Genomic DNA, 27,878 nt, shown 5'->3' on the forward strand with positions numbered 1-27,878 from the left:
TCCAATTAATCACTTACACAGTTAAACCATTGAATAACCACAAGTGATCACAACCGTTACTTACCCCAACTTTTGATTGAGTGAAGAGGGAAGTTCGCCTATCCAAATGCAATCACAAACTTTTAACCCTTTGAAAAGTTCCAAACGCGAGAGAGAAACAAACTACAAAATGCGAGACACACGGTCGGCCCCCAAAAGAAAGGAAGATTCGACAATAAGAAAAGGAAATGAAAAGATGAAAATAGGGAAAAATCAGAAGAGTAAATCGGCAGCAGTGCAGCAGAACAAGGAATAGTAGAAGAGACAGATTCAAAAGAACAGAAGGGGAGGAAAGGTGTATTCTGCAACCAAAGAGGAGGGAAACCAAAAAGAAAGAAGATAAAGAAAAGGTGAGGGAGGAGAGTGTATTCAGCCAAAAAGAAAATAGGTAAAAAAAGAAGAGCAGCCAGAAGAAAACAAACCCGAGAGGTACCCCAAATCCTAGTAAAAATTCGGCACCTACAAGCAGAGAGAGGGAAAACCATACAAAATCGGTATGAAAAGTAAAACAAAAATGAGCAGTATGCCTTCTAGCTGAATTTTTTCTGAGTAACAAGTTCATTTTTGGCACACCTCCCCTCTCCCCTCACTTCCCTTGATTTTTTCCTAAAATCTCTCCTCTTATACCTCATTAAATCACTCCACCAATTTCTCCTCAACTCTCCCCAACAACTCCATTCAAATTCCATTCAAACTCCCTTAGCTGTGTTTCAGTCCAACCCACACAGCTCCAGCAGCAAAATAAACACTCCACTGCACAACCCAAGACTTAAACCTCAGTCCTCACAGTTACACCACACACCACATTGCCACTAGACCACAAGCTCTCTTTTGTGTCATAAAACCAACACTAATATTTATAAGGCCAATATGCTTATATCTAGATTCATTTAAGAGCAAAAAAAAAAAATTCTGCAAAAGCCAAGACTTGAACCTAAGCTTCTCAAACACCCCCATACACACCCAAATCACTTAACCATTGAAGCAAATAAGCAATTTGTGTCAAAACAAGAAAAAAATCAAAGAGTTAGATTTTTAGGGCGTTACAATCTTTTAGCAACTCTAACTATCTTCGTTGTCGCAAATTCAAATCTCTCTGAGTCATTAGATATTTCAAACTCTTGTGATCAGAATACACATTACATTTCTCACCGAAAAAATAATGGCACCAAATCTTCAATGTAAACACAATGGCTGCTAACTCTAAATCGTGTGTTGGATAATTCTTTTCATGTAGTTTCAATTGTCTCGAGGCATAAGTTATGACTTTTCCTTCCTACATCAAAACACAACCCAGGCCATTCAACAATGCATTACTATAGATCACAAATTCTTTTTTCGATTTTGGCTGTACTAACACTGGAGCTTCAGTCAATAGGGCTTTCAACTAATTGAACCTTTTCTGGCACTTCTCGGACCATTCAAATTTTACATCTTTCTGAAGCAATCTCATCAACGGAGTCGTAATAATTGAAAAGCCTTTCACAAATCGTCTATAATAGCCTGTGAGTCCTAGAAAGCTATGAACTTCGGATACATTTCTCAGAGGTTTCCATTCCATTATTGTAGAAATTTTGCTCGGATCAACTCTTATACTCGATGCTGACACAATATGTCCTAGAAAACCAACTTCACGCAACCAGAATTCACATTTACTGAACTTTTCAATTAATTTTTTATCTCGCAGGGTCTGTAACACGATTCTCAAATGCTTGGCATGCTCAGATTCATCTTGTGAGTAACTTAATATGTCATCAATAAATACGACAACAAATCAGTCTAAGTACGGTCTGAAAATTTGGTTCATCAAGTCCATAAAGGCTGCAGGAGCATTCGTTAGTCCGAAAGGTATAACTATAAATTCATAATGTCCGTACCTCGTTCAGAAAGCGATCTTTGGCACATCGGATTCTTTTACTTGCAACTTATAGTAACCAGATCTCAGATACATTTTTGAGAACACAGTAGCTCCTTTCAACTGATCAAAAAAATTGTCTATTCTGGGCAGAGGATATTTATTCTTGATTGTCACTTTATTGAGCTGCCTATAATCAATGCACATTCTCATAGTTCCACCTTTCTTTTTCACAAGTAATACCAGAGCACCTCAGGGAGAGAAACTCGATCGTGAAATCCTCTATCGGTCAACTCTTGCAACTAAAATTTCAATTCTTTTAACTTGGTCAGAGCCATTCTATATGGAGCTATTAATATCGGAGTAGTTCCCAGCACTAGTTCAATACCAAATTCAACTTCTTGAATCGGTGGTAATCCTGGTAACTCTTCGAGAAATACATCTAGATACTCACACACAACTGGCACAGATTCAATCTTCTTTTTAGTCACTTTTGTATCAAGAACATAAGCAAAGTAAGTTTCATAGTCTTTTCTCACATAACTCTGAGCTTTAATCAATGAAATCACAATCGGCAACCCATTCAGATCATCTGACTCAATCCAAATTATCTCATTATTTTGACATCTCAAATCGATCATCTTTTGTTTGCAGTTCACAATCGCATCATGCAACGTTAGCCAATCCATACCTAGAATTATATCAAATTCATCAAATGGTAACAACATCAGATCGACCAGAAAGCAAAAATCTCGTATCATCAACGGACAGTTCTTGCACACTTTATCTACCAATACACACTTGCCTAAGGGGTTCGATACTCTAATCACAAATTCAGTAGACTCTACAGACAAAGTCTTACTAGATACTAAATTCATACATATATAAGAATGAGTTGATCCTAGATCTATCAATGCTATTACAGTAGTATCATAGAGAGTGAAAGTACCAGTAATAACATCTAGATACGAAGCTTCTTAGCGAGCACGAATAACATAAGCTCTGGCAGGTGCACGAGCTTCAGATCTAATAGCAGTGCCTTTAGTTCCTTTCTGGCTACTACTCACATTACCCATGTTTCCAGGTGGTCTACCTCTAGCTGTCGTGTTACTCAATCTCATATTCTGCACAGTATATTTTTCAACCAACTCGAGACAGTCACGAATGAAATGATCTAACAATCCACATTTAAAACAGGCCCGATCACTCAATCTACAATCATTGGGATGATATTTACCATAATGTCTGCACTCAGGTCGGTTAGGTCTGATGTTACCAACACTAGCTATTGAGGTCGTTTTCGAACTCACACGTGGTCTATCTCGATCTTGTCTAGAATAACCCACATCAGCCTTTGAACAACTAAAATCATCTCGAAACTTCTTTGATGTCGACTGAGATGACTTACTCGATGATCTTTTTTGTGAATCTCTAGCTTCAAAGTCAGCTTTTCTTTTCTCTTTCCCGAGTTCTTCAGCTTTGCATGCTCGCTTAACATGTACCACAAACTTTTTGATTTCCAGAATCCCGACTAATAACTTGATGTCTTCATTTAAACCATCCTCGAACCTCTTACACATAATTGCTTCGGTCGATACACATTCCTGGGCATATCTGTTGAGTCCCACAAATTCCCTCTCATATTCTGTCACTGTCATGTGACCCTATTCCAACTCAAGGAATTCTTTATGTTTTTGATCTGTAAATCTTTGACTGATATATTTCTTCCGAAATTTAGTTTGAAAGAACTCCCAAGTAACACGTTCCTTAGGAACCATAGATACTAAGGTATTCCACCAATGGTACGCGGTATCTCTAAGCAAGGAAACAGCACACTTGATGCATTCATCAAGAGTGCAAGATAATTCATCAAACAATCAGATAGTATTATCTAACCAAAACTCAGCTTTCTCAACATCACCATCAATAGTAGCTCTAAACTCTTCGGCCCCATATTTACGAATCTTATCGACAAATGGCTTACTCGAGCGTATTGGATCAATAACTTGGGGAGTTACAAGAACTTGCAGGGGTAGAGGTTGTTGAGTACCCGAATTCGTTCGAACGAACCCTGTAAACCACTCATTCATCATTTGGAAAAAGGTTTGCTTTGCCTTTCCTTCGTGGCTACTAGCAACAACTTTAGAATCAGATTGCACTGCCCCTTAAGTGGGAGCAGGTGCATTACGGTCAACATCGTCAACTACGACTCAATCGGGATCCATTTGCTATACGAAAACACATTTTGAATTGTCAGAAATCATGACACTATCGCAATTCATATATATGGCATGTATAGCTAGACTCTCACACACTGCGTTAGTCCTAGAATCGACTAAACCGTAGCTCTGATACCAATAAAATGTAACACCCCTGACCCGTGTCCGTCACCGAAATAGGGTTATAGAGCATTACTAGACCTATCAGACAATTTATAATTAATATAAAAATATTTATCAAATATAATATAAAATAATCTTAAAGTTCTTTAGGTAAACCCTCGAGGTCCATAATACGAGTTAGGAGTGATTCGGGACTAATTCGGAAACTCAAGGATTTTTTTTTACGAACTCAATATAACCTCTTTATAAATATCTAACCTTCCCTGTAATCTCAACCGCAACCAATTTACAATCAATATGGAAACCAACACATTTTCACATTCAAACATATTTAAATCATGCCTAAAACATTTGCTTATCAAATTGATCAACAACATTCATAATACATATAAAAGTTAACTAATAAAATTCGTTCATTTCATTTCAATTTTAGTACCAAACTAACTCAAAAGTATATCAATTTAACTTACTATAACCATCAATTCATCTTAAGTTCAAACATGCATTTTCTCAACACTTAAATAACCAATTCATATGGCCAAATACACACCAACCTTTAAAAGCCAAATCTCATGGCTAATATCATAACTCAAAACATACCAAGATGACACTAGCCTATACATGCCATATACCATATATATACAATTCAAAAGTACCAACTTAAATGTCCGATAGCTCGATGATGTTCCCGACGACTTTTGGATTCGAGCTAGCCTTGATTCTCTATAAAACATAAGAAAATAACACGAAGTAAGCTTCATAGCTTAGTAAGCTCGTAAGTGAATAATTCGATACATCAAATACATACAATTCAACTAATTGTACATAACATCACCATATATACAATTACAACAAACCTTTCTCATGTCTTAAAACATGATCAAATACCATTTCATTATTTTTCTCTATTAAATACTCGAATAGGTTCTGTATGTACCTGTATCGTCCCGTACTAACATCTTTCTCAATCATCTCAATGATATTTATAATTCAATTCAACTATGTCGACTTCAAATAAATCTCAAACACATAAACATTTAACTAACTCATATAATTGCATATTATCACATTAAGTATTAAACTTACCTTAATATTGCATGAACATATAACTTCACACATACCTGAACCATTCAACTCAAATTCACATTTGGAATTGTTAAGATCATATGGAAATCATATAAAACTCATACAATACCATATCCCAGATATGGTCTTACATGTTAACGCATATCGATGCCACTGTCTCAGACAGGGTCTTATACGAATCATATACGATGCCAATGTCCCAGACATGGTCTTACATGTTTTCTCACTTCGGTGTCAATGTCCCAGACATGGTCTTTACACGAAATCACACCTCGGAAGTCCTAATATCATGACATCAATATCCAATACATTTACTAATGTTCATTCAGAGCTTTCGACTTCGTAAATAAATCAATTCATGCACGAAACTAGTCATCCAATGCTGAAATCAATTTAGCAATATATATCCATATACGAATCAAATTTGACAATGTATATCTATATACAAATCAAATTCGGCAATGAATATCCATATACAAATCAAATTTGGTAATGTATAACCATATACAAATCAAATTCGGCAATGTATATCTATATACAAATCAAATTCAGCAATGTATAAAACATATACATTTAAATTCAAAAACATTTATTTACTTATGAACTTACCTTGTGCTCGGAATTGACGAATCGGATCTATTACTCGATAATTTTGCCTTTCCCCCGATCTAATTTCGGATTCCTCTTTTCTTGATCTATATGTATTCAAAATTAACTCATTTAATCATATAACCATCCAAGTCAGTCCAAAAACACATATTGAAGCCAATTTGCACTTTGGCCCTAAACTTTCACATTTTTTTACAATTTAGTCCCTATTTCACAAATACACAAAATTCATAAAATTCAATAAAACCCATGCTTGGAAGAATTACCATAGTGCCTCTAGTAGCCCATATTTCACATTTATTCACACTTTTAGCCCCACATTTTTATCTTTTTATAATTTAATCCCTAATTTGCATTTTCATCAAAAATCACTTTATAAAATATGAAAATCTAACATCAAATATTCATATTTCACCATTAAACACCAAAGAACACATAATCTCTTCAATGGAAACTATCAAAATCCTTAACAGTTTTGAAATCAAAGACATGGGCTAGCTAGTACTAGTTGCAACGATCACAAGAACATAAAATAAATAAAAACAGATTAAAAGTACATACCAAATTGAAGGATATAAGATTTCTAAAAGTTAAGCACAAAAAATGGCTTTCTTCTTTGTGAAATTATTAACTTTAATTACCTAATTACTTAATTAACCTTTATAAACTTTAAAAATTAAACAAATGCTAAGCCATTAAAATCCACTATCAACTCTAATGGTCTAATTACCATATAAGTACTTCCACTTTAAATCCCTATAGCTATTTAATACCTTTAGCTATTAGAACTCAACTTTTACGCTTTACGCAATTTAGTCTTTTTTATCGAATTAAGCATTCAAATAGTAAAATTTCTTTACGAAAATTTCACCTAATAATTCTATCATGCTGTAAAATTTAATATAATAATAAAATTAATATTTGAACTTTGGATTTGTGGTCTCAAAACCACTATTCCAATTTGACCCAAAAACAGGCTATTACACTTGATGTTTTAAGCTTGGTTATTTGTAGCATGTACATAGAATAGTTAAAATTTTGCAAGTTAATTAATGTGTTTTGGTATGGTTGTTCTTATATATAAGTATATATGGTAACTTGCTAAATGATGGATGGTTTGTTCTAAAGTTTGGTATTTAGAATGTTAATGTGAACAGTAAAGTTTGGATGATGATATGTATATGAACTAGTATGTGGTATGAAATGGTTAAGGTTTAAGGTATGAATTGTAGTGACTTATGTTTAATGTTTTTGTTGGTGTCAATTGTGTCATATTGGTTGTATGTTTAGGGTAGTGTTTATGTTATATTTTATCATTGAGTGAACAAGTTTGGACGAGTTACATTGGTTGGAAAGGTGCATTTTAGGTCACTTATGGAAATTGGATTGTATCATGCAGAAGATGACATATTTTTTTATACACGGGCTAACACACGGCCGTATGTCACATATGGGCAGGTGACACGGCCTTGTGCTCTTTACATAATTGGGAAGCTATTGTCCACACGGTCACAGTTTGTCATACAGGCTGTCAGCACGCCCCTGTGTGTTTTATAATTGTGTCACTTATTTTTGTACATGATCTCAGTTAGATATATGACCATGTAGCATTTTGTTGAATTATTACTTTTAGATCCATACGACACCAATGAGTTACATGGCTTAAGAACACGACCGTGTCACTCCATTCTACATGGGCCTAGCCTACCGACATGATCGTATGACCCCTATTTTGTATTATTACCCTTCTTTTTTGTAAATGTTTCAAAATGGTACCTAATTGATTCCAGATCGATTTTTGAGCTTTCGTAAACTCAATTTAAGCCCAATTTTGTTTGCAAAGTACGATTTGTGTAATTGTATTAGAATAAATGAATATTTGGATGAATTTTTTATTTAAGTCTCTTGTAATTGTTCTGTTAATTACTGTAGCATCTTGAAACTCGAAACCTGTGACGGGGACGAGTGAGGGGTGTTACAAAAAAAATGGGGTTCCTTTTTTTTTTGTTTACAATGCTTTCTTTTTAACTTCTAGGTTATGAGCTTATCTCTATTTTATATTTTGAGTCTTGGGTTCATCTTATTGTTTGGATTTTCACATTTAATATTTTTTCTTTTCTCAATTTCTGGGTAGTTGGATTTTTTCTATTTGTTTCTTGAGAAAATATGAGAAAGAACAAAAAATGGAATATGCAAGTAGCTCCATTGGATTTTTATCTTACTCTATAGGTTTCTAAGGATTTAAAACTATTTATCGAAGAAGTTAATGTTTTGTTTCGTATTAAAATCCCAATTTTTAGCTTTATAAGCAATAATGATAATAATAAAAAACTCAAATGGCATGCTTTAAAGAAACACTAGAGGTTTTTTATGGCTTATACTTCATAGTAGTTAGAAGACAATAAAATTCTAGTAATCACATAAACATATTGTTGTTGTTGGTCGAAGAGCTCATAGGAGGAGGCTGGATGGTGACCTGGTAGTGGTGTAGAAGTAGGTCGGCTAAGTTAGGTAAAAGAAAAGAAGAAAATGAGGGAAAATGAAAAAGAAAAAAAAAGGAAAAAGTTGCAAATAACAGTCCATGTGGTGGCGTACGAATGGCTAGTGTTGCCACGTCAGTAGAAAAAGTAACGACGTTAGGCTTGGGTACCAATATAGTAGCTAGAGAAAAAAGTTCGAGTACCAATCTGGAAAAAAAACTATAAGTACCAATCTAGGAGAAGTGAACAAGTTTAGATACTAATTTTATATTTAACCCATTGCAATGAGGTACTTAAATTTGAAGCTATGATTTGGGAAAAACATGTTGTGCAGAAGAGATTTTTACTTATTGAAAGGAAAGTAGGTAGTATGAGATAAGCTCATAATAGCATTAAAATGGTAAGAAAGAAGATTAAATTTTTGTAACTCAAACTTGTTTAACTGTGAAACACTCTTTCATTCAAATAGCTCACGAATGAAATGATCTATTTCATATATTTTACTATAAAAAATATGGTTACTTATAAAAGATAAATTTAAAATAATGAAAGGCAAAAATAAAGTACATAGTTATTAATCAATATGTGTTTAATTTAAATTTGTTCAGGTTTATCATTAGGATGATTGTATTTAATATTTTCCATGCAAGATATTTGTAATTATATAAATAAATTTGAATGGAATAGATCTTTGCCTTCAATAATAGTATTTATTTTATTGATTTTTCATAAATTTGTAATTAACATAATGTGTTTAATTTTAGATAATCATATAAATGGATTAAAAAAGTGGAAAAGAAAAGTATAAAATTGAATTTGTACAATAAAATTGAATTTGTACTTTTAAAAATAATATATAGATATAGAAGAGGTATGAAAATTAAAGAACTTAAATTGTATGTATAAAAAGACCATTTTTATAAGGGGATGTAATTTTGTAAGTATAAAAAGGTGTAATACCAAAAATTAAAGAACTTACAATTAAAAGGACTAATGATGATATTTGTAAGTGCGAAAGACTAAAGCGGCAAAAAGGCAAAACGCAAAGGGGTCATTTTTGGTATTACACCTTTCTTTAATAGCTTACAAGAAGAAAAAGAATTTCTCAAAAAAAAAAAATGGAAGAGTTTGTTTTGCAGCAATATCCAATAATACCCCACTGTCGTAAAAACAATATTTTTAAATGAAAGCTTGAACCGGTGACATTCTACTTATTTTTATAACACATTGTCAGCTTGATCTAGTTGTTTAGAAATAAAATTTTTATTTGTTAAAAATCAAATTTATCCTCCATGATTTATTTGTTAAAAATTAAACTTATCCTTCATGATTTTTCATTCAAAGTTTTGGACGTAAAATGTTTTGCAAGGAATTTTTATTTAACGTTTCATATTAGATTTTTTTTTAAAGTCTTAAGAGTAATTATGATGATTTTGTTTAGTTTATTTTAAATCTATATCTTAAGGATGGTAAAAGATTTGATCTCAATATAGATTTTGATCAAAAGTAATTTTATGTCAATTTTTATGGATTGCTTATCTTGGTATTGAAACCTTAGTCAAAGATAAGAAATTTAGGTAAATTTACTTATCACATCACATGCTTATATGTACCTAGATTTTTGTTCATAAAAAATTGTTTTTCTTAATATATGCTATTTGATAATTGTTTGGTGATTATGTTTGAATGATGATAGATTAATTTTAATGTTATAAATTGATAGATTTGTAAATAATGATCCATAATTTTATCGATCATTTTTATTAATTAAGGCCTAAGGTTCATCATAATATGTGACTTTGCGTCAGTTTTTAGTCATCATTAAACTAATTGTTTTATGTGTTTATTTTATGGTTTCAATTTGAATATAATATATATTCTAAATTCTAGACAACATACGGTTTTGGAATTTGATATCGGTATAATTTTGATTCAGTGTTCTTGATGTTGGGGTGTATTAGTATCATATAAGTTATTTTGAAATTTTGCTATTGATGAATTTTGATTAGACTCAAAGTCTACTACTGGAGTTTTATTTGCTTACTTAATAAAATCATCAAGACTCAATGTCAAACAAGAAAGGTATATCAACTTATTAGATCTCTATCTTTACATTTTTTGTTCCTCAACAGTGGCATCTTTAAATATTCAATTGGCTTGATATATGATTTAAATATTTGAGATGGTATTCCTTTTTAAGTTTTGATTCCATGGGCTACTTATTATTTTAATCATATTAGTTGTTCATGTAAATGAATATTAATTAACTTATTTATGTCGTTATAGTTGGTTCTATAATTAAGTAATATATTTGACTAAACATATTTAGTAGGCAAATTTGTGTTGATAAATCAATAAATTTTATGATTGTTCATATATAGATAATGTTCCTCTAATGTCTCTTCTTAATTTGGTTATACAATTTGAATTTTTTCAATACTAATACATGTGTAGTTCTAAAGACAATTTTGAGGAATGCCTAATTTGATTTTTGGGTTGATTATAATATAAAATTTCAAGTTTAATCGTTGTCATTTCTAATTCTTGAATCATTTTGGTTGGAAACATTTTCATAAACTTAAAAATGAAAATTATTATATTAATTTGACCATTGGCATTTGTATGGACCTCGTTTGTATTAACCGATTGTTATTTGATAAGAAGTATGAAAAAAAACTCGTGTGGTTTAATTTTGTAAATGACTTATATTTTCCCTACTATATAGCCCTAAGAAACTAGTTACTTTTGTAGAGTTGTTAAAGGTAGTTCATACGCTTTATATTATTCCATTTGTTAATTATTTAGAGAAATGATATGATCAATTATAAATGGAAAGGTTCTAGTGAACATGAAATGTATTATTTTGAAGTAAATTTCATGCATGTCTATAATAGTTTATGAATTTTTTGCTAGCACTAGCATTATATCAAGTTTGATATTTTAGATCTCAGTTTTATCCATACATGTGATTTATAATGAACTCCATGCATGACTTGGCTATTTATTTCTAATTAATTTTAAATATCAGTTTTATCCATACATTTGATTTGGAATAAACTCCATGCATGACTTGACTATTTCTTTCTAATTAATTGATGATGCAAAACTCTTGTGAAAAGGGTTTTTAAAGTATTATAAAGTTATCTCATGCCTTCTTATGACAAAAGAAAAAGAGTTATTCATTCCATTGGTTCTGCTCCATTCCTCGAAGTAAATGTAGCAATAGATAAAAATTATAAAAATAGAACCTATTGTCATTATTTACAATTAGATAAAAAGAATATGTATGATTCGAAATGTTGCTAAATATTCATTATAATAACAAAATGATAAACGATTTGTACTTATCAATCATTCCTTGAAGCGGATGATATCTATATAATCTTATTGGTAAAGAATATGATATACGCTTACATTATTATCTAAATTATTTTTTGCACATTCCTTGAAGTTAATGTCTGCAATAACTATAACAAATTTTATAATCACTTTTTATCATTAAAGTTAATTTGGACATTTGAAGATTTTGACATATTCCTTGAAGTGAATATTGCATATAATTGTTTGCAAATTAAATTTACTTTATTAATTAATGAAATTATGGACTTCACATTGATTTAGACATTTCCAAAAGTAAATGTCACAATACTGCTTATATGTGGATACAAAGTAAAAGGGATGACAATAAATTTATCAATTATCAAATTTTATATTGACGTTATTAGTACAATTGAAAAGCATGTTAAAGTAAACCAGAAGTTTACTGATATAAATACATTTACTATTTGTGAGCAATTAAACCATCTTGGATCATATATGATGAGAAAATTAATTGAGAATTCATATGGACATTCATTAAAAAACCAGAAGATTCTTTAATTTAAAAGAATTCTCATAAGTTGCTTGTTCCTGAAGAAAATTGATGATTAGAAATTCATTAGCTAAAATTGAGATTTAATGTCTTGTATTTTTGAAATGAATATGTGCCCATTCATCCACCATACAGATGGTTTTTGATATTATTTGACTTTGATAGATGCATTTACAAAATAATCACATATGTGTTATCTACTTGCAACCTGTCGTTTGCAAGATTGCTTATTTAAATAATTAATTTTAGATTTTGCAATTAAGATAATTTATCATGCTAATGCTGATGAGTTTATATCAAGTTTCTTTTATTGATTGTTGTATATAAGTTTGAAAAGCTTTTGTAAAGCTTGTTATTTATATGCATACTGGTTTAGAGAAATTATTGATTGAATGCATCCAATTAATATCTAAATCATTACTTATGAGAACAAAGCTTCGTATTTCAATATGAGATTATGCTGATTTACATGATACAACACTTGTATGCACCTAACCAATAATTTATAAATACTCCCTATTACAATGGGCTTTGGTCAGGAGCTAAGTAATTCCCATATTTGAATTTTTGTATGTGCGTATATGTTCCAATTGCTCCACCATAACACACAAATATGAGTCATCATAGGAGGTTAGAAATGTACATTGATGTAAGTATCCTTATATTAATAAATATCTTTCAGATATTAATTAGAGATTTAGTTATGACATAAGTTGTCAATTATTATGAGATAGTTTTCCCAACATTAGGGGGTGTAACGCCCCAAGTTTCTTAATTTTTGAATTTCTTAATTGTGACAAGTAAGTAATTTTTCCTAGTGGTTAAGTGTTCTAGTTGTGTGTTTGAAAACATGTGTTTGATTCTCTTCCCTTGAGTTTTGATTATTTTTATCCCTATTTTTATCTAGTCACACCTAGCTTATTGTTAATTTTTGCATGTTTGCTAGCAAGAAAGAGTCAGTTGGTTCAATGGTAAAGCCTTAGCTTACCTTTAGGTCCCAAGTTTAAATCCTTTTGTGTGCAAAAATAGAAATTATTTTTGTTTCCTCCTTGTTGTGCTGCCCAAGTTGTCAAGCAGTTTGTCAAACTCAAACTTAATAATCTGATGAGATAATAACTAATCTGATTTGATAGGATTTTATTCTTTTTTAAAATTTTGAGAATCGTCCCTTAAAAATTCTCTTTTGTGTTGTCCCACACTCTCCCTCAATTCCCACTTTACATTTTTTTTCACTTTTGTTACCAAAAACCTCCTCCCTTGTCATTTTTCTCTGCCCCTTTGTTTGTCTTGTGTTCATCCATATTTTCTCGATAACAATCCCTTAATATTTTCCTCTTTGTCACCTTTTTCTTCTATTTTGTTGTTGTTTTGACCTGTGGTGTCGCTAGTCTCTGGTTTTGTTGTTGGTATGTGTGATTTGGAGTTTCATTAGACCTGTCCATGGGTCGGGCCGGGCCTGGGCAAAATTTTGGCCCGACTCTTAGGCCCAGGCCCGGCCCGGCCCAAAATATAGGCCTGAAATTTTGCCCAGGCCCGGCCTGGGAAAAAATAATAAGCCCGAGCCCGGCCCGGCCCGGCCCAGTTTTTAATAAACACAAAAAAAATATTTTAAAAATAAAAAATAAAAATAAAAATATTTTTAAAGTATTTTAAAATTAAAAAATAAAAAAAAAAATATTTATTATATTCGGGCCGGGCCGGGCCTGAGCCAAAAAAGTTGAGCCCGAGCTCGGCCCATTTTTTAAACGGGCCTCATTTTTTTACCCAAGCCCATATTTCGGGCCTATATTTTTACCCGAACCCTCCCATATTTCGGGCGGGCCATCGGGCCGGGCCGGGCCGCCCGGCCCATGGATAGGTCTAAGTTTCATGAGATAGTGGTAAGTTTCCGTGTAAGTATAGTTTGTTCATTTTTGGATTAGTTTTTAGTTGAAATGTTATATGTTGGTGTTGGATGTAATATGATGGTCTAATTGTTTGGAAATCTAATAGGGGAGGATTGTGAGACACATAACTCTCTTCCAATGAATTGAGTGCCTCAGGAATCGCTTCTTCCTTGGGTAAGTGGTCGAATCCTAGTTAGGGGCTTGGTTTGTGCGAATTTTTGTAAAGGCCAAATGCTCTAATGCTTTTTGACCAAATATTTTGATTAAGTGTCGAATAATTGATTCAGTTTTGGTGTGTTCTTATGACAGCCCAAACTCGGATGAGACGGTCCAACCCAAATTTCGAATGTCACATTAGCCACCGAGGTGACTTTCCATTTAAAAATTTACGAACCACACCAACCAACCATACACACCACACATTTTCATAATATTTCATATAAGAAATTACTCCTAAGTGCATGTTTTTCTAAATTAATTATTTCATCTAGACAATTAGAAGCTATAAGGCATACCTTAATACTTGGTGGTCTCCCCTAGTTGCAAAAAAATTTTAGTTTATTTAATTATCACCACATTAAACAAGTAATTAAAATCATCTAGATAAGCAATCAAACAAGTAATTATAACGTTAAAAAAAGTCCCAATGAATCAAACAGTCTGTAATGTCTATTTACAACCGTTGAAAATTTTACTTAAAAAGTCTAAGTCTATTTTTAGTACTGAACCCTTGGAACGACCCACATTGCCTTCACTTTGGAGTTTAAGAGCTCAACACACACACTCTAAAAAATGCCTTGCGATGGATCACCGATTTGCCACCATCCTCACTAAGACGCGAACTATTTATCTACAAGGTAAAGTAAGAGTAGAGCTTAGTGAGTACACTTACATACAACACAAGTAAACACACCAGACATGTTAGGATTTAAACATACTTTAACAATTCACATATAACACAATTTTCATACACAACACAGTGATATATTAGCAACTCGTGATTATGAAACATAATCAAATTATATGTTCATTGGATAAGCAGATCTCCAAAACATACCACATTACTCATAAATTCATATGTTATCTCCGTGCAAGTATAGCATGTATGCTCATACTATCACATCCCAAAAAATCGAGTTAGAAGAAATTGGGTTAGTGAAACCAAGAGAGGTTACGCCCTATTTTGGATTAAGGTTGGGAAAATTACGATAATTAATTTAATGTAGCTTAGTGGTTGCGTGTTCTATGTGTGTGTGTGAGGTCCTAAGTTCAAATCCTATCTTTTTGAATTTTTTTAATTTTTAGCTCAATTCTTATCCCTAGTCTTTTGACTTAAATCTTATTTCTGCGTAAGTTACGATAGAATGAGCCTACTAGTTCAGTGATAAGGCTTCAACTTACCTTTTGGTCCCGTGTTCGAGTCCTCGTGTGTATAAAGTGGAAATTGTTTTTGTTTTGAACTATGAGGGAATCTGATGGGTGGTTAATGAATAGGATTTAGTGGGATGTAGGTAGTTATGAAAATTTTCCAAATTATCTATCCCACTTTCCACTCTCACGTTCTTCTCTCCCCCTCTTCTCTATTTTTATTCTTTCTTTTGTTTTCTTTTCTCCTCTTCTTTGATTTTTGCTTACTACTGTTCCATTTTCTTCTGTGATTCCTGGGTGATATTCGCACTTCGATCATATTCCAAGTGTGGTGTAAGTTTGTTAAATTATTTTTTTATTATTTTAGCTTTAATTTGCTTTTGAGCAAGGTTTGGGTTGGTTTGTGTTTAATTCTTGTTCTTTGTGGTGTAAACACTCTGATGGTTTTGGTTAGGTGAGGGAAACGATAATCAAATTTCTCTAGAGGATTAAGTTTTGGTTTGATTGCTATTTTCGAGTGGTAAGAATTTGAATTTTGTTGTAGGGGCTGGAATTTTGATAATAGTATGTTATCTTGAATGGTTCTTTTTTACGAGTAGTTGGTATGATTTGATAAACAGTTGTACGATTCTTGGGTTTTAGTTATGTGGTCAATCAATTCTGCCATTAGGTGTGTGAAAACAACCCAAAAACTCAATCAAAACTTGATAAAATCATGAAACAAGGGTTTTTTTGAAACTGCCCAGTGCCACACGGTTGTATGCCAAGCCATGTAGTAGACCATGTGTGCCACACGACCGTATGGTAGGTTGTGTGCCAAACCGTGTGGGGCACACTGCTATGTGTGTTTTTGTAGGTCGTGTATGTGAAATCATACAGCCCGTGTGGACATTGGCTAGATTTTTGGGCCGTGTGGGCCTTTTGGGCTAATTTTGAGGCCCGATTAAGGCTCGATTAAGGGGCTAAAAAGTTGGATCTGTGGGCATTATGTAGTCCCAAAAAAGCATAAGTTTTAGTAAACAAAAATGGGTAAGTGTAGGAGGTATGTTAGTTGAGTTCCGATGAGTATAATAATGCATTATGATTTGCTATAAGTAGGTACGTGAGTTAAGCATGAATATTTTGTAAACCATGTGTGTTAAACTTATTATGTTATCGTTTCTGATAAGCTATTCAATTTGACTATGTAATATGAGCATATGATATTACGATTCTGCATGTGCATTGGGGTGCGTTTTGATATTGGAGGAAGTGTTTTCAGGCAATATTACTGCATTTTTGGCAGTTAAACCGCAATATATGATTAGCAGCTCAGCTGCACCGTTATGAGTGGCATGCCACCATGACCCGGTGTGATTAGATGGATGGACTCTTGTATTCCTAACTGGTGTGATTGGTTGGACAAAGTTGGTGTGTAACAGATGAGGGTAGGATCTGTGTCTGCATTTGTACCTGATTATGAACACACATATGATTTTGTATAAGAGTATGTTTTTGAGATTATGATTATGAAATTATGAAATTCCATTCTGATATATGTTTCAGAAATTATGAAAATTTGATATAATATATGATAAGCTCCGATAAGATAAATGATATGCTCTATTATGTAATGTGATACGAAATTTTGATCTGATTATTGTATATGCAAAACCATAAGAAAATTCTGTTTGTGGGTTGGGTCACACACTGGCTTTAAGCTCACTCGCTTGTTTAATACATTTCAGGTGAACATCCGACTTACAATCGGACAGCGTGCGGGAGCTCAGATTGTCTTTTTGCGGTTAATTAAATATGGTTATTTACATTAGTAATATTTTTGGATTTTTGGGATTGTAATATGTTTTTGGGTTGTGTTTTGGTTTTTATTTTGGTTCGTCAGTTTGTTTTTGATATTTTCAATCATAAAATTGAAAAATCATACGAGTTAACAAAAAAAATGAATTACGATTTTCAAAACTAAAACTCTGATAATTTTTTCGCTGCAAGATTAAGTAATCACTTAAATATTTTCTGTAAATAAAATATATGATTTTTAACGAATGATTGTCATAATATTGAAAATGATCTACCAGCCTTTGTACTTTCAAAACGCGCGACTTTGAATTTGGATTATGGGTTTTTAAATAAGTGTTTTCGAACTTTGGTTTCTCAAAATATCTATGAGAGCTTTTGCTAGAATTTTTTGTTTTCGAAACATACACTGAATTTGATGAGAAACAAAAGCTTTGAACTAGTTGATGTAATTCCTCAATATCTGGTCATAACTTCTAGGCCGAGCTTGGAGTGTTATACACTCTCTCCAAACACACTGCGCTATCTATAGTGAATGGAGCTATGCTTAACATTCCCTTATCTCCCCAACACTATCTTCGGGCCACAATGCCCAACACATAATAAAAAGGGTGAGTACTCACAATTCTATAGCATGACAATGATATCCAACGGTTTCAAGTGTTTACATTGCCAATGTTGAAACCGTTTTTATTTTTGAAAAAAAAATTAGTTTTCGATTTTAAAAATATGAAAAATTGGGAGTCGCCACCAATCTTTTATTAAGGTGTGATTGGATCACCTAAAACAACTTTGGTCTACGAGCTTTTAGAAAAAAAGGGTTCAGGAATCAGTTACGTTCGAGGAAGGATTAGCACCCTCGTAACACCCAAAAATTGGTACCAAATTGATTAATTAATGTCTTAACGTCGAGAGTTAAAAAAATACGATCCTTAATTGAATTAAATTATTTATTAAGAATCTCTCATTTTGAAACAGAAAACATCACACCCAATGCGTTAGGGCACGATATTTTATTTCTTCAAGATGAGTTTGTCCAAAAGATTTATGTGATAAAATTTAAAAGAATATTCAATTGTTTAAAATTTATGAAGAAATCGCAGCCCAATACATGAGGGCACAATCTCTTAAAATCCCAAACATTGAATATTTCCTTTGTTAACTTTTTTTAAAAAAATCTTTATCTCGAGAAAATCAACATGCCACATCCAATGCATTAGGACACAACATATTGAGTTCCCGACAACAAGTTTTTTGTTTGATAAAAAAACATTCTTGATAATTAGTTTCAACGAAGAAAATTGGAACCCAATACGTTAGGGCTCAATCCTTTCGAAGATTCTAAATACGAGCATTGTCTTCGTTTTTGAAATTTTCCATTTTTTGTGAATTTGAGTAAAAAATGACATAATGTTTCATTAAATGTAAAATACAATAATAAATACAACAATGGCATAGAAATAATATAGTATCAAATGTACATAAAAAAATAACCAATGACATGCAAAGTATCATAGAAATAATATAGTATCAAATGAATGAGCAAAATAATAAAAAAATATAAATGTATATAAAATATATAAAAACTGTGAAAATAAAATAATAATAAAATATATTCATAATATGCATGTGTATTTAAAGCGTTTAAAATATACATATATACATGTTAACATACATATGCGCATATATATATGTAGGTATAATAATGATAATATATGATATAACAAATAGAAAATAAAAAAACTAATAATAATATCATAATGATAATACTAATATATAGTATTAATAATATAATAAAAAGGAAACCAAAAATGACAAATTAAGGATTAAGTTGAAAACAAATAGAATGTAAAGACTGAATTTCAAAAATAAAAAAAAAAAGAAAGGGAGCAATTTAAAACAAGCACAACAGGAGGAGGACCGAAAGAGCAATTTACCCAAACCTCCCAAAATACTGCACATCGTTGGACTAAATTGAACAATAATAAAATACGCTGCGAAATTTACAAGAAATGAAAAAAATTAATTTAAAAACATTGTAAAACAGGAGGACCAATTGCGCAAATGGCCCAATTTAAAAAAAGCGGATCCCACGGGTCGGATCGGGTCGACGCGCGGATTCTTCCCTATCAAACGGCGCTGTTTCAAATCAATTATAAAACTAACATTTTCTTTAAAAAAAATATTTCTTGCCATTTTGTCAACAAAAAAAAAAACTTATAAACCCTAGCCTCTGCTAGGGTTTCAACTCAGCCACCGCACCGCCCTTTTAGCATCCCGACGTCTTCCTTTGGCCCCGATTCAGACGGAGCAAATAGAGCTCAGTCTTCCTCCACGCACGTAAGTATTTCCTTCTCTTCTCTTTTGTTATTATTATTTTTTAAAAAAAAGAAAGAATAATAAAGAAAAATGATTTGAATATTCTGAAAGATAGAAAATAGGAAAGAAACGGCCTTTCGGCCTCTGTCCTTTCGATTGCAACCAGAAGGGAACCCTAAAGGGTTTTCGTGGCCTTGATGAACAGAGGAGGCCTCCAACGACGGCGCACGTCTTGACCCCAGGTGTTTTCGATCCCCTTTTTTTGCCTTTTATTTTATTTTATTTCATTTATCATAACATGCATGAACAAATATAAAGAAATCTAAAAGAGACAGAAGCGTGAGTTCAAAATAGAATATCAACCTTTGATTTGATTGATTTTTCTTCTGTTTGCATTCTCTGTTTTTGTTGTGAAAAAACTTGCTCCTTTTTTATTGATTTTTTCCACTCCCTTTACAGTATATTCAATGGCTTTTATAGCCGAAATAAGAATCAAAAATCAAGAAGTGAATCTGTTTGATCTTATTTGATCTGCATATCTTTGATTTTCTTTCCTTTTTTGCTGTTTGTTTCTTGCTGTGCAGGTGAAGGTCAGGGCTTGGTTGCGGTGCGAGTTCACCCCAGAAACCCTAGGGGTTTCTGAATCTGTTTTGGGCCGTATGTAATTTGGCCATCGTATTTTGGTTTATTTCAGTTTGGGCCATATAGGCCCACTTGTAATTTGGACTGCTTTATTTTCTTCATGTAGGCCGGGTAAAATTTAGGTATTATAGCCAACATATCTATTTAATCACATTTTATTACACAATACAATTGGCGCGCATTACTATTGAGCTCACGCCTAGCATTCATAATAATATAATTTTGCACTAACCAAAGCTTGCAATATCGTAAGACTCATAATTCACATACGGGTTTGCACATGCATAAATGCACATTATCGATAAAATTCGCATATTATAAAGGTCCGCATTATATTATTTACTTTTATATCCGTTCGCAAATATTACAAAACCATATACAAATATATATTATATATTTATTTAGTGACCTTTTATCACGTCAAATTTCTCATATATTTTTATGTATATTAAATGAAACAAAACCTAGAAACGAATATATATTTATATATTATATAATAAAACCCACGCATATAATATATATACAACAACCCACGCAAATATATATTATATAACACAACACCCACTAATATATATTTTGTATACAACAGAACCATGCATATGTATAGTATATATATTATATAAAATAAAAGCCCCGCACAGTGGGGAATATGGGGGAGCAGGAAGTGGCCCAACCCGCTCTAAAATTATAAAAATTTATTATTTAGTCCCTTAATATTTGAAAACTTTGGGCTCCCTTAAATTTTTGTTTGCCCTCCTTTCCAACTTTAAACATTAAAAAAATCTTTATTTTTTTATTTTTTCCATATAATATATTTTAACTTTTTAACTTTAAATATTTATATAATATGTTACTGTAATCAACATTAATATAACACTAAATGTAATATTGATATATTTCCAACTTTCTTTTTTTAGATGATAGTTTTTAATATAATATTAAATGTGAATTTAGGTTAAAATTTAATTTGTTAACTAGTAAAAAAGAAGTCTCTTTCCCTATTGGTATTAACAACTATTGTCATCAACGTTTGTCCTTCAAACGCGGCTTCGAGTTCATCTTCTAAGGTTTTTCTTTTCATCTTCTTGCAATTTTACAATTGTTTTTATTGTGTTTTAAAGTTTATAGTTTAATTTTATTTTATAGATATTAATTTTTTTTATCTTTTAAGTTATTGTAGCTATGAAGTCTAAAACAATTGAATCGTTTTTTAAAAGGAAAAGTACAAAGACTACACAATCACCTTCAGAAGCGTCACAAATTGAGGTACCACCTTCATCGTTTGTTCTTTTAAACTCTGATGCTCGTCCTTCTAAAATTTCTAGAGTTGAAGATGAGGCACTTGATTTGTCTAACTTAGAACGTGAACCTGGGTTACGTAAGCAAATATATGAGTATCCGATTAATATGCGTGATGAAATTCGAATAGCTTATATTAAGGCTGGACCATATCAACATATTCTTTCAGAATATCTTGTTTCCAATTCAAAACAGCATTCTCGTTATTTCAACCATCATGATTTAAACAATTTTACAGGTTAGAATATTCACCTTCTAAAGACGCAGTATTTTGTTTGCCTTTTTTTCTTTTTAATAACAATCCAAGTAGTTGTTTTGAATCAATTGCATTTACTCATAATGGCTTTAGTAATTGGAAAAAGGTACACGATGGATGCAATTGTGCTTTTTTGACAGATATGGGAAAGATCTAGATTCACTGCATAACAATACACAACGAGCTTATGTAGATTTAATGAATCAAGCTCAACATGTTAAAGTATCACTTGATAGACAAACTACACAACAAATTTTAGCTAATCGTCTACATTTGAAAACTAGTATAGATGTTGTTCGATGGTTGTGATTTCAAGGTGTGCTTTTAGAGGTCATGATGAAAGCTCGGGATCAAAAAATTGTGGGAACTTTCTTGAATTGTTATCACTATTAGCATCGTATGATGAGAAAGTTGAAGATGTTTTAAAAATTGCTCCACAAAATGCTAGTTATACTTCTTCAATAATACAAAAAGATATATTGTAATTCGTGAAGAAATTGGTGACAGAAAGTTCAGCATTATTGTGGATGAAGCGAGAGACGAGTAAAAAAAAGAGAAAATGGCAAATATTTTTAGATTTGTTGATAAACAAGGACAGGTAAAATAACGAATTTTTTATAAAGTCCATGTTAAAGATACTGCATCATTGACTTTGAAGAATGTGATTTTTAATGTTCTCTTGCAACATAGTTTTGACATACAAAATATCCAAGGTCAAGGCTATGATGGAGCAAGCAATATGCGTGGGGAATTTAATGGCTTGCAAGCTTTGATTTTGAATGATTATCGATATGCTTTTTATGTTCACTGTTTTGCTCATCGTCTTTAGTTAGCATTGGTTGCAACAGCTAGAGAAATGGTTGAAGTGTATCAATTATTTAAAGACTTGTATGATATTGTTAATATTGCTTCAGCTTCTTCCAAACAACACAATGAATTACAAAAAGCCCAAGCAGTTGAAATAACTCATTTGGTATCCATCAATGAGTTAGCAACTGGAACAGGAATGAATCAGATTGACACTTTACAACGTCCTGGTGAGACTCGATGGAGTTTCCATTTCAATTCAATTACTAGTTTACTGAAGATGTACAATGCTACTAGCACAGTTCTTGAAAATCTAAAAAATACTACTTCTAACTATTCTCAGCAAGGAGATGCTCATAACACATATAATAGATTGAGATCTTTTGAGTTTATCTTTATTTTGCATATGATGAAAGAAGTTTTAGGGGTTACTGATAACCTTTGTCAAGCTTTGCAATGTCATTCTCAAGATACATTAAATGACATGAGTTTAGTTTTGACAACAAAAGATTTAATTCAAAAGTTGAGAGATGATGGATGGAATGAATAGTTGAAAAATGTGATATCTTTTAGTGAAACTTGGGAGTTGGATTTTCCAGATATGAATGCTCAATACATTGTGGGTCGTAGTCGAAATAAGAAGGCAAATGTTACAGTGGAGCATCATTATCGAGTGGATTTTTTTTGCTGCAGTAGATACTCAGTTGCAAGAATTGAAGAGCAGGTTTAACGAAAATGTTGTCAAGCTTCTCACTCTTACTATAGCTTTAGATCCCAATGAATTTTTGAAGTTATTTGATATCGATAAAATTTGCATTCTTGTAAACAAGTTCTATCCAGAATATTTTTCTCAACAAGAGAGAGAACGTCTCCCATATGAGTTGAAGCATTATGAACTTGATGTATGTAACCATCCTGATTTGAGAAAAACATCAACACTTTCTAAACTTTCCAGAAGCTTAGTTGATAGTGGAAAGTCAACCATGTACCCACTCGTTGACAGACTAATTCGTCTTATATTAACTCTTTCAGTTTCAACAACATCTTCAAAACGTGCTTTTTCTGCTATGAAGATTGTGAAGACTCAACTTCGTAGCAAGATGGAAGATGATTTTTTAAGAAGTTCTTTGGTTGTGTACATTGAGAAAGAAATTGCAGAAAAATTTAATATAAACGAAATAATTGATGATTTTAGTGAGGTCAAGGATCGAAGAGTGCAATTCAAATAAATTTTAAGATTTCTTTCTAGTTTATTTTTATTTATTAAATTATTTTTCTTTAATTAATTTTTATTTTTAAATTTATTATTTTTCATTATCTCGGCCCCCCTCTTGAAATTTCCTGGCTTCTCCCCTGCTCCCGTATATATATAAAACCAAACCTCTTTTTATGTATTATATAAATAAACACACCTACCTTTTTAATTTCTCAGCCAATAAAGCTCACCCAGATACGCAACAATTAATGCTCTCAGCCTTATCACATCAATTTCAGCAAACAATCACAAGACCATTTACGCATATATATTGTATATATACGTACTTATTTAAGCATATATAATATATACACTCATTAGCACGACAACTCACAATGTTCACACACATACTCAACCTTTAATGCAGAATTCACTCACACACATTTGATACCATCAACTTTGCATAGCAAACATATCCAGAAACTTAAGTAAGACTTCAATGGTTTGCACAAGAAAAAGCCAAAGTTTTCATAACACAAAAGGGTTTGTTGGCCTCATTTGGACATTTTGGATCTCGTAATTCATGCAAAAATATAGCATACAAGTGCATTCACCTGTAGCTCATAATGACTCCTCAAACTAGACAACTTTCTACTTGCCTTTATCTCGGTTTGTTGAGTCTCCACTAACATTTTCAGCTTCGTACAAAAATATACATATTACCAAGTATTCAAAAACAATCTAGCTTACTCTATTTATGTTCATACGATGACTCTCTACTCACACATACTTATTCGGCTTATTTTGTACAATCTATTTCACTTAACTTCTTCTTTTTAACTTAATTAAATCCTTAACCTCTAGCTCCTAACCCCCTAACTAAGGTTTCATTTATCATAACATGAATGAACAAATATAAGGAAATCTAAAAGAGACAGAAGCGTGAGTTCAAAATAGAATATCAACATTCGATTTGATTGATTTTTCTTCTATTTGTATTCTCTGTTTTTGCTGTGAAAAAACTTGCTCCTTTTTTATTGATTTTTTTCGCTCCCTTTACAGTATATTCAATGGCTTTTTATAGCCGAAATAAGAATAAAAAATCAAGAAGTGAATCTGTTTGATCTTATTTGATTTGCATATCTTTGATTTTCTTTCCTTTTTTGCTGTTTTTTTCTGCTGTGCAGATGAAGGCCAGGGCTTAGTTGCGGCGCGAGTTCACCCCTGAAACCCTAGGGGTTTCTGAATCTGTTTTGGGCCGTATGTAATTTGGCCACCGTATTTTGGTTTATTTCAGTTTGGGCCATATAGGCCCACTTGTAATTCGGGCTGCTTTATTTTCTTCATCTAGGCTGGGTAAAATTTAGGTATTACAGCTGCCCCTCTTTGCTCGTTATCGTGTAATGGGAACAGAGTAAAGACTTTAAAAATGCCCAATTTTGCCTGGTCGTGCTGGACTTTGGTACTCTTCTTCTTTAAGTAGCCTCATTCCTTCCGACTGCATCTTCAGAGGTATAGGAATTAGTGCTTCAATCTACTCCACTGTAATGCCAGGGAGATAGGATATGTACGCTGTAGTTTCTCAAGAGAACAAAATTTGCTATCTTTAATCCGCTCCACTGCAACTTCAGGGAGATAAGACTTATAGCTTCAACTTGAGCTGCTGCAACTTAAAGATGCGATCTGCTCTACTATAATTTCAGAGAGATAAGATCCATCATTCTAATCCACTCTACTATAACTTTAGGGATATAGGATTATTGGCTTTAATTTGCTCCACTGCAACTTCAGGGGGATAAGCCCTACTTACTCAGTCTGCTCCGCTGCAACCTTAGGGAGATAAGACATAATGCGATCTATTTTACTACAACTTCAGAGAGATAAGATCTATTATTGTAATCCACTACACTGCAACTTCAGAGAAATAGGATTATTGGCTTTAATCTGCTTTGCTACATCTTTAGGGAGATAAGATTCGTCGTCTTCAACCTGTTTAACTGTAATGTCGGGGAAACAAGATTCGCTGTCGTAGCTTCGACCTGTTCCACTACATCGCCAAGGAAATAAGATTCGCCGTTGTGGCTTCAATCTTCTTAATTGCAATGTCGGGGAAATCAAATTCGCCATCGCAGCTTCAATCTATTCCACTACACCGCCAGGGAAGTAATATTCGCTGTTGTGGCTTCAATCTTTTTAATTGCAATATCGGGAAAATCAGATTCACCGTCGTAGCTTCAATCTGTTCCACTGCACCGCTAAGAAAGTAAGATTCGCCGTTGTGGCTTCAGTCTTTTTAATTGCAATGTGGGAGAAATCAGATTTGCCGTCGTAGCTTCAATCTATTCCACTGCACCGCTAAGGAAGTAAGATTCACCGTTGTAGCTTAAATCTTTTTAATTGTAATGTCAGGGAAACAAGATTCGCCGTCGTGGCTTCAATTTGTTCCACTACACCGCCATGGGAGTAAGATTCGCCGTCGTGGCTTCAATCTGTTCCACTACACCGCCATGGGAGTAAGATTCGCTGTTGTGGCTTCAATCCGTTCCACTGTAATGCCAAAGAGATAGGATTCGTTGCCCATAGCTTTAATCCGCTCAACTTCAACTAATCCAAGTCTTAACGCCAGGGAGATAAGATTCATCGTCATGGCTTCAATCTACTCCGCTACAACGCCAGGGAAGTAAGATTCACCGTCGTGGCTTCAATCTTTTCCATTGCAACGTCAAGGCGATAAGACTAATGTCTTCGATCTGCTTCACTGCCAGCACAAGAAGGCGAGATCTGCTATCTTCAACGTACTCCACTGCTGCTCAAGGAGACAAGGCTGGTATCTTCGATCTACTTCACTGCCAATACAGGAAGACAAGATCTGCTATTTTCAACCTACTCCACTGCTGCTCAGGGAGATAAGGCTGAAGTTTCACCGGTTTGTTCTCTGGGGAACATGACCTGTTCAATTCATGAACCTATTTATGCCTAGCGATTAGGATGTCATGATCAAAATGAATCAAATACTCCTAACTACACATGTATGAATGACATTTGAATGAATGCAGAATGTCATTTTTTTGAAAAAGATCCCTCATTATCATTCAAGTTATCATTACTCAAAGTTTATTAAGGCTTTATCGCTGACGTGCTACAACGCCTTTTTGCTAGGCTGGCATCTCTAAAGAAACACTTAATCAAATTTCCCTCACCGTGAACTTCAAAGCTCAATCCACTAGGACGCAAAAAATTTGTACCATCTTTCTTCCACTATGACCCAAGGATAGAAGAATTTGGCTTTTCTTCAATCTTATCGTATCTCAAAGATGCAGATCATGAAACACCTTGATTCTTTACACCCTTCCCCGGGTATCATACTAAATTCTTATGTGCAAATGAAGAATTTCTTTTCTAAAGGGAACTTCTTTCTATCCCTTGAAGCTTTGTCACCAATCAAGATTTCTTGTTGTCTCGTTCAATCAACATTTGGACAACAAAATCTGAAAGAACAATTTTAATTTAGACTTTTCCTTCTTCGTTTTAAGCTTGGTACGTTCTAAACAATACTCCTGTTCCAGGTTACTAAATTATTTAGAAATTCCCAGAGTAATATGCAAAACTCCTTTTGTGAAAGTTTATTAGTCCATTAATCATTATTTTAATGCAACATGCTTGCAAAAAGATCCAAATACTGACTAAAAGATAAATTAATTCGAGGCATAACTCGAATAATAGAAAAAGAATTTATTGATAGCAAGTGTCTTGAAAAGAAAAAGTATTCAAGATCATCAAAGAATGAAGTATTACAAGAACAAACAAATTCAGTACAAGTAATATGAAGACTAGGTGCCTTGGATATCGCAGCTTGAACTTCTCCGTACAAACTAAGAATCGTTTTGAGTTTAACATGTGTTTAGGAGATCCACAGTACTTTGTCAATGCCCCAAGACGTCGTATATCATTTTCCTATTGATTTAGGTGTAGCAGGATCACCACACGCCCCAATCTAACAATGTTTGAGCTGCCTTTTTCAGGTTTTCAA

General features: G+C 32.8%; 1 protein-coding gene across 1 annotated transcript; it reads left to right on the top strand.

Moving 5' to 3' along the window:
- Positions 1-21,473: 21,473 nt before the first annotated feature.
- Positions 21,474-25,053, top strand: LOC107900154 (uncharacterized). The gene is made up of 4 exons (XM_016825852.2): positions 21,474-21,828; positions 22,761-22,883; positions 23,347-23,852; positions 25,036-25,053. The coding sequence occupies exons 1-4, from the start codon at positions 21,474-21,476 to the stop codon at positions 25,051-25,053; spliced, it is 1,002 nt and encodes a 333-aa protein (XP_016681341.2).
- Positions 25,054-27,878: the final 2,825 nt, after the last annotated feature.

The sequence above is a fragment of the Gossypium hirsutum genome, chromosome D06 (assembly GCF_007990345.1).
Source record: "Gossypium hirsutum isolate 1008001.06 chromosome D06, Gossypium_hirsutum_v2.1, whole genome shotgun sequence".
Taxonomy (NCBI): Eukaryota; Viridiplantae; Streptophyta; class Magnoliopsida; order Malvales; family Malvaceae; genus Gossypium; species Gossypium hirsutum.

What these genes read in the sequence shown, in the direction of transcription:
- LOC107900154 (XM_016825852.2), top strand. Translation starts at nt 21,474, where the DNA reads ATGAAGTCTAAAACAATTGAATCGTTTTTTAAAAGGAAAAGTACAAAG. An exon ending in TGATTTAAACAATTTTACAG is followed by an intron (nt 21,829 to 22,760) that starts GTTAGAATATTC and finishes ATATTGCTTCAG; the next exon opens with CTTCTTCCAAACAACACAAT. An exon ending in TGACACTTTACAACGTCCTG is followed by an intron (nt 22,884 to 23,346) that starts GTGAGACTCGAT and finishes TTTTTGCTGCAG; the next exon opens with TAGATACTCAGTTGCAAGAA.